General features: G+C 36.6%; 2 protein-coding genes and 1 non-coding gene across 4 annotated transcripts; 2 read left to right on the top strand and 1 right to left on the bottom strand.

Annotated features, from left to right (window-relative positions):
- The first annotated feature begins 389 nt into the window (after positions 1-389).
- Positions 390-471, top strand: TRNAS-UGA. The gene has a single exon. It is a non-coding gene; the product is annotated as a tRNA-Ser (tRNA).
- Positions 472-529: 58 nt separating this feature from the next.
- LOC121236083 (mediator of RNA polymerase II transcription subunit 30-like) lies at positions 530-2,549 on the top strand. Of its 2 annotated transcripts, XM_041132575.1 has the most exons (3): positions 530-1,026; positions 1,663-1,764; positions 2,065-2,549. In XM_041132575.1, the coding sequence occupies exons 1-3, from the start codon at positions 625-627 to the stop codon at positions 2,161-2,163; spliced, it is 603 nt and encodes a 200-aa protein (XP_040988509.1). In that variant the 5' UTR covers positions 530-624; the 3' UTR covers positions 2,164-2,549. The 2 variants fall into 2 exon arrangements, with proteins under 2 accessions (XP_040988509.1, XP_040988510.1); XM_041132576.1 differs by lacking the exon at positions 1,663-1,764.
- Positions 2,550-4,365: 1,816 nt separating this feature from the next.
- Positions 4,366-7,138, bottom strand: LOC121234356 (non-specific phospholipase C6). The gene is made up of 3 exons (XM_041130270.1): positions 5,600-7,138; positions 4,907-5,083; positions 4,366-4,802 (listed from the first exon to the last, which is right to left on the bottom strand). Exons 1-3 carry the CDS (start codon positions 6,708-6,710, stop codon positions 4,504-4,506), a joined length of 1,587 nt encoding a protein of 528 aa, XP_040986204.1. The 5' UTR covers positions 6,711-7,138; the 3' UTR covers positions 4,366-4,503.
- Between the last annotated feature and the right edge of the window lie 5,234 nt (positions 7,139-12,372).

Raw genomic sequence — 12,372 nt, 5'->3', positions numbered from 1 at the left:
TTGAATTCTAACAACACAAAAGTAGATTACAAAGCATGCATGGAGCCATCGAGTGAAACCATTACTACATAGACATAATAGATTACGATAAATTTCAAGTTCTGCTATCTCTCAATATTATGATTTTTGAGATTTCTCTCAATCCTCTTCATCTAAAATTAGGTGAAAAAAATCTCTAATAGTACTGGTTCGTGGCTGTGATAGAAATTGATCGGCCGGCGGCCATGTGGACTTGGTTTCTAAAGACGTTAATCCTTAATCCTGGTGATGGTCGTAAGAGACATGATTGCGGTGGTGTGGAGATATAACTAACTGCATAGCATTGCCATTTTCAAATAAAAGAGATATGAAATCAATTTAAAAAAAATTATGGTAGGTACAACCCAAGCGTCGATATGTCCGAGTGGTTAAGGAGACAGACTTGAAATCTGTTGGGCTTCGCCCGCGCAGGTTCGAACCCTGCTGTCGACGTTTTTATATTTCTTTTTGACAAACCTCTGTTTGGGAGCTAAGAAACCGTGGAAATATATATAACAAAATAAGTCATTCGTTTTTTTTTCTTTTTCTTTTCCCTTGCTACCTATACTTTTTCAGCAACCAAACTGATCCTCCCGAATTCCGAACATGGAAGAGAAAACCGTGACTGCGATAACGAACCCAAAGTCCACTCAAGAGCTGGCAATGGATGGCCAGAAGCTTCTAGAAGAAACCATAGAGTCCGCCTTTCATATCCTCTCTTCCATGAACGACGAGCTCTGCAACCCCGCCTTATGGTCCACCATTTCTTCTGCTTCTTCTTCTTCTTCTTTATCGTCTACTACTAGTACTTCTAATATAATCTCAATTGCTAATGGTCCTTCGCAATCCTCGAACGGTATCGCCAATGGCGACGCGGCCTCTTCCGATACGCATCACGCAGAGAGTGGTGGTGGTAGTGGAGGAGCGCTCGAAGAGGCACGATTTCGGTATAAGAGTTCCGTGAACTCGCTTCGTGCAGTTCTCGCCGCACTCCCCAACTCTCAGAAAGTAAATCAATTTCAAAACCCTATCTCACTTCTTTGACTATTTTGGTATCAAAATCCTATCTTGGTTGATATATTTTGTTCTCGAATTTTTTGTTTTCCGTTTTTCCAAACTAGAACTCTCCCCATTTAACAAAAACGGCGTGCTTAGTATCGAAAACAACCATGCATTACGGACAAAACTTGATACATTTTAGCGCAATTAATAACATATTTTTAGGTTGTTTTGGAGTTGTGGAGAGGGGTTGTCTGTCGATTGTTCTGTTAAGGCTTAGGCCACAAATGTTTTTCAAAAGACAGAAGAAAACATATGGATGTAGTAAACGCGGAAGGCTTTGACAATCATGGATTGAATTCTACTTTTAACAACAGAGTAGTTCTAAGTAGAGAAACTATTCTTAGTGCTCCTCCTTTGTAGTCCTAGCTGTTTAGTTAATGAGTGGTGCAAGGTAAAACTGATCATTATCACATTTGTTGGTGTTTATTGGAAAGGAATTTGCATTTCTGCAGTTAGTTATGTTTCCTGATAAAAGAAAGTGATCTTTTTATTGGTGAGATGTTTTGTCTACAATAAAGATGTAGACTTTACTTTTTGTTCCCTCCTATTTGAGCCAACTCAATTTTGGTTGTGTTAAAGTAGGCGAAAGCGTTTGAATTGGGTTCAACTCCAAGTGGTCCGCTATCCCCAGCAGGTCAGGATGAGATTGAGAAGTTAGAAGAGCGAGCCTCTGGTTTAAGAAAGGTGGTATGCGTTGAGTTGTAAATTTATATTGGTGAATCTTATAGTCCATAGCATACTCCATAGGCCATGTTGTGTCGAATGTTTGTTTCTCAGAATAGTGGTGGGAGTCGGGACATCTCTCCTTTGATGGGGGATTGGATGGTGGGGGTGGGGTGCGTGTATGCTTCAAACTATGAGTATTCTTAGGCATTTAGCATGCCCTTGCAATGTATCTATGCTTTTACTTAAAGTTTTTTACCTTTTAGGGCTTACATTTTCTTAAACTGTCTTTAATTTGAAATCTTGTGTTTCTAAATATAGGAACTTGCAAGCAAGAACAGGTATCTCAAGGTTCTCATAGATCAACTACGAGATCTTATTACTGACGTATCCACATGGCAAAGCCCTTGTTCCATCTGAAGTTCTGGACAGATACAGTCATCTTGAGAGACCATGCCTGAGAATAGAGACTTGATACACTACACTCTCATCCTATTTTGATTATATTAAGTAGTATGTGACACATTCATTACCATTAGATGATAAAGAAGCATGCTATAAATGATCATTTAATGGTTTATAAAATGTATCACATACTACTCAGTAGGATGGAAGTGAGATGATAATATGGTGTATAGAATTTTCCTTTACATATATTCCTTTTAGAGGTTAAAAAGGAGGAAAATCAGGTTTCATAGAGTGAAAATTATATCAGACATTTTGAATGAAAAATAGAGTAGTGATCTTGTATATCCTGGCACATTTAACATTATGAATTAAGTGCTTGTTGAAAAGGATTTCAGGTATGACTAGCTTAGTTTTTTCACGCTATTCATTCATGTGATGAGACTCTTCATGTAATGGATATCATACCAATCTTAATATGTAGTTTGACGCATGCATTTCAGGAGTTTGTTCCCATAGGGCTGCAACTTGAGGATTGTTCTTTTCCTCGAGACGGCTTCTACTGAAAATTATTTTGGCTTTACTGCAATGATTTTAGGACACTGAGTTGCTGCTTTTTCGCTCCTCACAGATTCACAAATACTTACATTGGCTGATTTACTCAATTTAGATTGAGAAACACTCTCAACCCATCTCATCTCATCTCATCTCATCTCATCATTACAACTTTCATAAATTCACATAAAATACAATAAATTATTCAACTTTTTCAAATCTCAAAACAATAATAATATCAAAAAATAATATTCTAACAATATTTTATTCAACTTTCAACGTAATTATCTCAACTTACTATCCAAACCTAATCGTTGCTATTCTGACTTGCATCGGCTAATTGGTTGTTGTATAGGGGCTGCTGACGATACCTGTACTACTATTAGCCTAAGAGCATTCTCATTGAATTGGTCAAATGCAAATTCAAATTTTAGTTAATATCACATGAGTTTGCAATATCACATGAGTTTGCATTTGTCTATTCCATTCAAATCCAATCTTCACATTAGATTATCTATTTATTTTTTATATAATAATAAAATACTATTAATTTAATAATTTTTGATTTAATTTATTTTTATCACATTTTGTAGTTCTACCAATTAAATGTTAATAATAATTATATTATAATTAAATTAATATTAATATTTATCACATTTATTAAATATTAAATTAATTTTAAATATTAATATTAATTATATTCTAATTAAATTAATAATTAATATTCTAATTAATATTAACTAATTTATTTATTTTTATCACATTTTATATTTAATAATAATAAATCGAACCAAATATTTTAATTATAAAAAATACCTACATATTTGGTGAGAGGAGTGAGAAATGAATATTATAGTATTTGACTAAGTTATTGTACACCCACATATTTGGTGAGTTACTGTAGTTAATGTCTAAATTTATATAGACATGTCTAATTCAATGTGAGATGTTTTAAGTATCTTGTTAACTAAATTTGGTTAAAGTTAGATTTTAGCCAAGCCAATGAAAGTGCTCTTGCGTAGAAAATTACCATTGACTAACTAAATTGCACCTATCCTTTGTTTTCCTAGAGCTGAATCGTGGAATTGGTTTCATGTAGCCAATCTCAAATACTTGGGTTTGGGTTTTGTTAGGCTGGCTTGAGTTTTAAGAAAAATATGTTGGGCTGTGCACATCCCTGTGAAATATATGGACCTTTTTGTACAAAGTTCCTCTAAATAGAACAATTGCATGCACCCGACCTGTTAGCACATAAAAATCCAACTTCATTATTCTGTTTTTGACATCGGCCAATACAAAAATCTACAATAGTTGCCATAGTCACTCGTAGTTGTAAATGTAAATGTTTACCGTACTATCGTTGGCACCCTTTTCCCATGCGTCTTAAAGCTTTTAGCTGTCTCATTTCATTCCAAAACGCCTCTTGAATGCTAGGAATTCCTGAGGCTTTGCACATATTGTTCTGCTGTTCTGCCTAGTCTTGCTTACTAAAGTACCAGAAAAAGGCAAACAAACTAATATAGAAAAAAAGGCCGTATAAACGTAAGAGTTCCTGAATCTATTATACTAATATCACATACGTTGCTTTGGGTAAGACTTGATTTCTTAACACTTTGTTTTGATTGCTTCCATAACCACTTAAAGCAAAGAAGACAATGGAAATAGCCGAATCACTCGAGAAACTATTGCTTCCCCCTGTTTTCATTGCATTTTACTTGAAGAAAACAAAGACAGAAGGGACACCTATTGAGATATTTTATAAGACAGACATGGATACTACATATGACCTAGGAGGATTGATTAATTATGAGTTGAGGATCTGGTAGTGAGGGATGATCTCATATCAACAATGGCAGACTGCTCTGCGCCTAACTTGATGGCTTCTTTGCTTGCTCTTGTGAACCTTGCAACAGCACCCTTCACATAATCATGCGCTGCTTTTACATTCATTTTGCTGGTCATTTCATTTGGGAAGCTGCTCAAGAAGTGATCCCCATTGAGAACAGCTGCTAGTTGAACTACCTCACTCTGAAACTCGGATAGCTCACTATCTTCCTTTGCTTCTGTTGTCCTCAAAGGTGCCACATCTGGAAGGGTCTCTGCAGCAAAACCACATTACACTATTCTAAGGTCTAGTGGGTATAAAAGATCATACATAAACTAAATATTAGTATGGGGCTGGAATAGTAGGATAGGTACGTACCAGGGCAATCGGTTCTGGGAGAGGTTAATTCCCCAACAACCTGCTCAAATGTCCCAGCCCATGCATCCCTGTGAGTCAGGAAGTTAGAGGAGAGGTTGAACATCTTCTTTATGGTTGCAGGGATTGAAGAGTGCTCGAACTCGGAGTTTGGAGCAGGCCCTTTTGGGCCACTTATCACTGTGGAAAGAGATAGAGATCAGTACAATAATAGATGAAAGTGAGTGAAACAACAAACATTAAATTTGAGTTTGAAGCAAAACTCTCAAAGTAATATGCACTAAGACTTCGGGTACCAACCAAACCACTAGTAACAACCAAATCACTCATAACCTCTAATCTCTGGCAGCATTCGAAAATCAATCACCAACTTGTCAAATTTGCTGACTTGAAACACATAGCCACGCTTCTCAATCTATTTTCTCCCACTCAATCCACAGATACGTGTACAGAAGACACGTCACTAAGAAAATTAACCACCACCTAATCCAACTTAATCTCAGCAACAACATAATGAGATTGTAACCTTACTAGCTACAGAAAATAGCTAGCAACTATGATATAATTATGTAGTTACCAACCGATTCTATGCAACTCAAAGCATCTCTAACATCAGCACAAACAGCTTTAACAGGAAAAAGAACCATACCAAAAAAAAAAAAAAAAAAAGTCAAAATATGAACATTTTGAACTTACCAGTCCCTTTCTTAATCCAAGGAGAGACCATAATTGTGGGTACACGAACACCAAGCCTATCAAATTTGAAGAAATAAGGAGCAGGTCCTGTGTTCCCATCTGGATTAGGAACATTAACATAAGGAGTCTGGACATGATCATAGAACCCACCATGTTCATCATAGGTAATGACCAAAAGGGTCTGATTCCACTGCGGACTTGCCCTCAATGTCTCGTAAACCTCCTTAACTAGTTTTTGCCCATTAGCCACATCATGAGAAGGGTGATCATCATTTGCAGGCATTCCATTTAGATCGAAATACCTCGGCTCGATTACGGTTAAGCTTGGAAGTTTACCTTTTAAAGCATCTTTCTTGAACTTTGAATCAAACGGATGGAACTTGAATATGTACTTTAACTTCCTCAAATTTCTATAAAAGAGAGTTGTGGGTATGTTTTGGAAGTAGATCCCAAAGTTCATTCCATTCTCATGAAGAGAATCAAATATGGTTTTTTGTGGATACCCTAAAGCCAATTGCTTCTTAACGTGGGACGTTGAACCATGAGAAGTAGCCGAGTACACAAACAGCCTATTGGGTTGAGTTGGGCCGGGGAGTGAAGAAAACCATCTATCAAAGACCGCAAATTCACGAACCAAAGTAGCGTAGACTGGCACGGCTTCAGGTCGGAAGCCTTTCATGACAGTTTCTGAGTGGTTTGGGAAAACTGACAGTGCTTGTTCCACAAAACCAGTCATGGAAGGAATGGAAGCAGAGCCAAATACCTGTTGCGCCACTGCCTCAAAGGAGTGTCCCGGATTCGGATCCACGAACTCAGAATCATCTGTGAAGCAAACGGACTCTGAGTTTGGGTTTTTGGTGGATACCGGGTTGCATTCTTTTCCTGTGACTCCATTGATTAATGGGTTAATGGCTTTTTTCATCCATCCAAGCAAGTGGTCAAAGGACCTGTTCTCCATGACCAAAACAACAATAGTTTTGATGGGTTGTTGGGGTGGCGGGACTGCTGAGGCAAATTGGGCGGGTGGCAAAACCCATGATTGTGTGAGAAATAGAAAGAAAATGCAGGTAAATGAAGGTGGACCTGGTAACCTGGTTTTGGAACTTCCCATACTTGCTGCTTGCTCACTGAAAGTCGAGTGTTTTGGCTCGATGGGTTTGCTTTGTTTCGCTCTCTCTCTCTCTCTCTCTCTCTCTCTCTCTCTCTCTCTCTGGGCTCTGTGAGTGATGCCACAAAATAGCACTTGGGAGGGATATCTAGTCTAACACATTATCACTGATATTTATCAGGATTCAGAAAGGGAGGAGTTACAGTAGTTGATTTGGGAGTACGGAGCAAGGAGAGGGGAAGAAGTTTCTGGTTTTCGTGCTGTTTCTGCTAAATGATTCTTTTAGAAAAGGAAAGCAATAAAGGGAAAGTGAAAACGGTACTCCTGTCTCGTGCTGCTAACTTTTTCCAAAGTTGAGATCAACCTGCTCTATATTATATTCACACCGTTGTTTGAGAGAATGTGGCTGATCTATGGTTTTGAGGACATAAAAGAAACAAGGTCAAAACAGCCACCGCCTCTTTTGCAGCTTCAGTTAGCAGTATGCGGGGAACATGGCGCACCACGACAAATAAAACTTTCGGATCATCAAGATGATGGATCTATGACAGTTACAAATCGATTCAGTAATTTCCCAAAAATGGAGCCCAATAATAAAAATTTATATAATTTGCTTTGACATGTCAAACTAAAAAACATTGGTTCATATCATAGTTGGGCCTTATTGTTCAACAACAAACCTACTTATTAGTATGCATAAGAGGCATATTTGACTGACAGACATTGTAAGGATCAGCTGGTCTTAATTTCCTTATCAATTTTAAAACAATAAGGACAGGTTTTATATGGCAAAAACTACTAGTGTTCACAAGACAAGCCCATAACGAGAATTGGTCGAGATAACAACCCAATTAACAGTTGAAAGCCAACATCTTTAATGCTGCTTTGACATCACTGTCAACCTCTTTGTCTCTCCACAATCATATTTCATATACCTACTTTCACGTGGCCTTCATCCCCACAAATCCCACATTGAACCGCTACCATTAGCTTACTTCTCTTTTCCTCTTGTTCGCATGCATGGCCGTGAATTAACTAACATGGGTGCCACTAAAATTTCTCATGGTGGAGTCGCGTGAAGAAGGTAAGGTAAATTTCAATTTTGGGGGTCGTTTGAGATTGATGTCATGGACGATACAGTGATTTTTTTACATGAGTATGACGAATGAGATCATATTGAGGGCAGGGCCATGTGAGGATTCAATTTCCGAATATCAATCATAAAAGAGTAGGATGAATGACATCATATTGAAACGTTATTAACAAGATAATTACGTTTCAAAAGTAATTATGTTCACAGGTAGATCTTGTCAAATTGAGGTATAAATTGTAGCTGTCCCATTTCTTTCCCTTTCCTACGCCTTGATGCCCCATTCATCCCTCTCTCTCTCTCTCTCTCTCTCTCTCTCTAATCTGATCGTCATTTGTCAGCATAAAGTCAAACATTTGTACCACAAAATGTCAAATAAAGATAAAAAGAAGTTAGGAAATATTGCCACGTGGTCTAACTCAAGCACGCGACAGTGCATCATTCTGGAATTGTCGTTGAACCCTGTTGGGCTCCGATGATGAAGAGGTGCATCAGCGTCTTGTGGACCTGTGGTTGCTCGATTCATGCCTCGTCAAAAGTCTTTCCGACTCCCAATTTTCCCTCAAATCCAATATATATCATCCCTAATATTAGTGTATTAAATTTATTTTTAATCATATGTATGCACGTGCACCTTAGTTAGTGTGTTACTCACTTTTTACTGTTTGATGAAATATATGAAAGTATTCCAGATTCTTCTATTTTGTGCCCTAATTCTCTCTATCTCTCATCATGGTATCAGATGTAAACAAACCCTAGTGCCGTTTCGTCTCATCTCGAAAATGGCCTTTGACTCTTTACCTCCCCCTTTTCCCGTTGCTCCTTCTCATCAACATGAGGATTACTCTAATCCTTTCTATCTTTAACACGGTGACCATCCCGACGCCATTCTCATCTCTCAGCCGCTAAATGGCGATAACTATCTTACTTGGAACAAGTCTATGTCCATGACCCTTATTTCCAAGAATAAACTTTGTTTTGTGAATGGTGCTTTGCCATCGCCTCCCACCTTTGATCCGATGCATAGTGCATGGATCCGGTGTAATATAATACAGTGATTCTGTCATGGCTTCTCAACGCTATGTCGAAGGATGTCATCTATATCGATTCTGCCAAGGAGATGTGGAACGATCTAAAGGAAAGGTTTGCTCAAAGCAATCGCCCTCGTATTTTTCAGATTTGAAAGAACATTGCTTCTTTAACTCAAGAAGCTTCATCTGTAAGTTCTTATTTTACCAGTTTAAAAAGTTGTGGGAAGAAATGGTTCATTTTCGCCCACTGCCTCCATGTTCTTGTGGAGCTATAAAGGAAATCGTTGATTTTCAGCAAGAAGATTATGTTATACAATTCTTAATGGGCCTCAATGAGTCTTATGCTCATTTGCGCAGTCAGATTTACTTTTTGATCCATTTCTCCCAATTAATAAGGTTTTCTCTTTTGTTTTACAAGAAGAGAAATAGAGAGAAATTGTATCTGATTCTCTGACTTCTAGTGAATCTGTTGTTATGTTTTCGAATCGAGATTCTACTCGAGATTTTAATCGTGGATCTACTGGATCAGCTGGATCTAATGGATCCAAACATGGCAAGGCTTTTGTTCCTCAGAAGGATCGACAATACTGTACACATTGTGGTTTATAGGGCACACTATTGATAAGTGTTACAAGATTCATAGGCATCCTCCTGGATACAAACTGAAATCTCGAAATCCTAATGTCAATCAAGTGTCTGCTAGCCAATCTAATATTTCTGATTCAGTTTTAACCCAATCATTTCCTTTTTCTCAAGATCAATGTAAACAGTTCATTGCATTTCTTCAAACTCAATCTAATGTTCCTCTGTAAATCAAGCAAGAACAGTTTATGCACCCTCTAATTCTTCTATATCCTCCACATCTGATCCTTGTTTTTCAGGTACTTCCATTGTTCTTGCTAATAATACTCATAATTCTAGTCCATCTTAATCTTTTTTTTTTTTTTTTATAGTTAGTCCATCTTAATCTTGGATTCTTGATTCAGGTGCAATTGATCATATGATTGGTCACTAATCCCTTTTTTCTTCCATAAATTCCATTGTCAATATTTCTGTCAAATTACCTAATGAGTCATATACTCAAGTCACACCTAAGGGCACGATTAGACTTTCTGATTCCTTTGTTCTAATTGATGTTTTGTATGTTCCAAAATTTACTTTCAATCTTTTTTCAGTAAGCAAATTAGTTTCACAGTGATCATGTTTCTTTTATTCTTACATGATTTCTATTATATTCAGGACCTCTCCAATTGGAGGACGATTGGAGTAACTAAGCAATCACAAGGACTATATCATTTAATGCAATCACCAGGCATTACTTCTATTTCTTGTAATTCTATTGATAATGATACTTCACCTCACTGTAATTCTATTAGAAATAACTCTTACATATGGAACTGTCGACTTGGACATATTTTTAATTCTCGATTACATGGCATTGCTTCTGACCTTTCCAACCTTACATCTTAGCATATTAATCATTGTGATATATGTTCTCTTGCCAAACAGAAACGATTGTCTTTTTCTTTGAGTACATCTCATACAACATCTGTGTTTGAAATCATTCATTATGATGTATGGGGACCTTTTTCTATACCTTCTTATAATGGCTTCAAATATTTTTTAACCATTATAGATGATTTTAGTAGGTGTACTTGGATATACTTACTTAAGTCAAAATCTGAAACTTGATCTTATATACAAGCATTTTTTTTCTTTTGTTGAGACTCAGTTTAATTCAAAAATCAAAACTGTTCGTAGTGATAATGCTTTGGAGTTTGATATGAAATCTTTTTTTGTTGATAAAGAGGTTATACATCAACTTAGTTGTGTATATACTTCTCAACAAAATGCTATTGTTAAAAGAAAACATCAGCATATATTAAATGTTGCTCGAGCCATCAGATTTCAATCTCATATACCTTTAAATTTTTGGAGTGATTGTGTTTTAACTGTTGTTTATCTTATAAATAAAATGTCAACTCCTATTCTTTCTAATAAATCGCCATATGAGGTGTTATTTTCTGTTAAACCCAATACAATAATCTTAAAGTTTTTGGTTGCCTTTGCTATGCATCCATTCTTGGTGGTTCTTCAACCAAATTTTCTCCTCGAGCTCAAGCTTGTATATTCCTTGGATATCCAGTTGGCATAAAAGGGTATAAACTCTATAACATCCATACTCACAAGTTTTTAATTTCAAGAGATGTTGTCTTTTATGAGACTATTTTTCCTTTCAAATCAAATTCTATAACTCCATTAGATTCTGGTTTCATTCATGATCCTGTTTTACCAGCCCCTTTATCAGACATTGTTCTAAATCCTTCTCAATCTCCATCTCATTCTCAATTAGATACTCTTACATCATCCAATATTCCATCCACATATTCCAATCTAGAAAATGATTTTGTTTCCATTCCTACCCGAAAATCCACAAGAAATAGAAGACCACTCGATTACTTGCAACATTACCATTGTTCCTTGATCAATACTAATGAAGTTACTCATTCTCCTCTGGTTGATGGCTCTTCAGTAGCAAGTATTGTCTACCGTATTTCTTCATTCTTATCATATTCCAAATTTTCCAATTCCTATAAACATTTTTGTTTTTCTATTGACTCTCTATATGAACCTAAATTCTTTCATCAAGCCATAAAACATTCTCATTTGAGGGATGCAATGGCTGCTGAAATCAATGTAGAAGCTAATAATACTTGGGTTTTAACTGACTTACCTATTGGCAAGCAATCAATTGGTTGTAAATGGGTATATAAGTGCAAGTTGAAATCTGATGACACTTTAGAGAGATATAAGGCTCGTTTAGTAGCCAAGGGTTATACTCAACGTGAGGGCATTGATTATTTTGATACTTTTTCCCTTATTGCAAAGCTTACTACTGTTTGCTGTTTTCTTGCCTTGGCTGCTATTCACAACTAGGAATTATATCAACTGGATGTAAACGATGCATTTCTTCGTGAGGAATTGGATGAAGAAATTTATACAAAATTACCACCTAGTTTTTCGAAACCTGGAGACACTTGGGTATGCAAGTTACTTAAGTCTCTATATGGCTTAAAACAAGCTTCTCGTCAGTGGTTCTCTAAGTTCTCTTCCACTTTAATTACTTATGGTTTTACTCAGTCTAAATCTGATTATTTTTTGTTTACAAAGTATTTTGGTAGTTCTTTTATGGCACTATTGGTGTATGTTGATGATATTGTCATTGTCTCTAATAATTCCACATCTGTTGCTGACCTTAAGGAATTTCTGTATTTACATTTCAAGCTGAAAGACCTTGGCAAATTTGAGGTATTTTTTGGGTCTTGAGGTGGCAAGATCTACTAAAGGTATTTCTCTTTCTTAGAGAAAATATGCACTAGAGATTGTTACTAATTCTGGTCTTCTTGATGGTAAGCCAGCCACTTCTCCTATGGATCAGAATTTACGATTGTCCAAAACTGAAACTTCTAGCCCTTTACTTGATGATCCATCATCTTATAGAAGGTTAATTGATAGACTTCTTTATTTGACACTCACTAGACCT

Source organism: Juglans microcarpa x Juglans regia, chromosome 6D (genome assembly GCF_004785595.1).
Source record: "Juglans microcarpa x Juglans regia isolate MS1-56 chromosome 6D, Jm3101_v1.0, whole genome shotgun sequence".
Taxonomy (NCBI): domain Eukaryota; kingdom Viridiplantae; phylum Streptophyta; class Magnoliopsida; order Fagales; family Juglandaceae; genus Juglans; species Juglans microcarpa x Juglans regia.
This window is presented reverse-complemented; position numbering and strand designations above follow the sequence as displayed.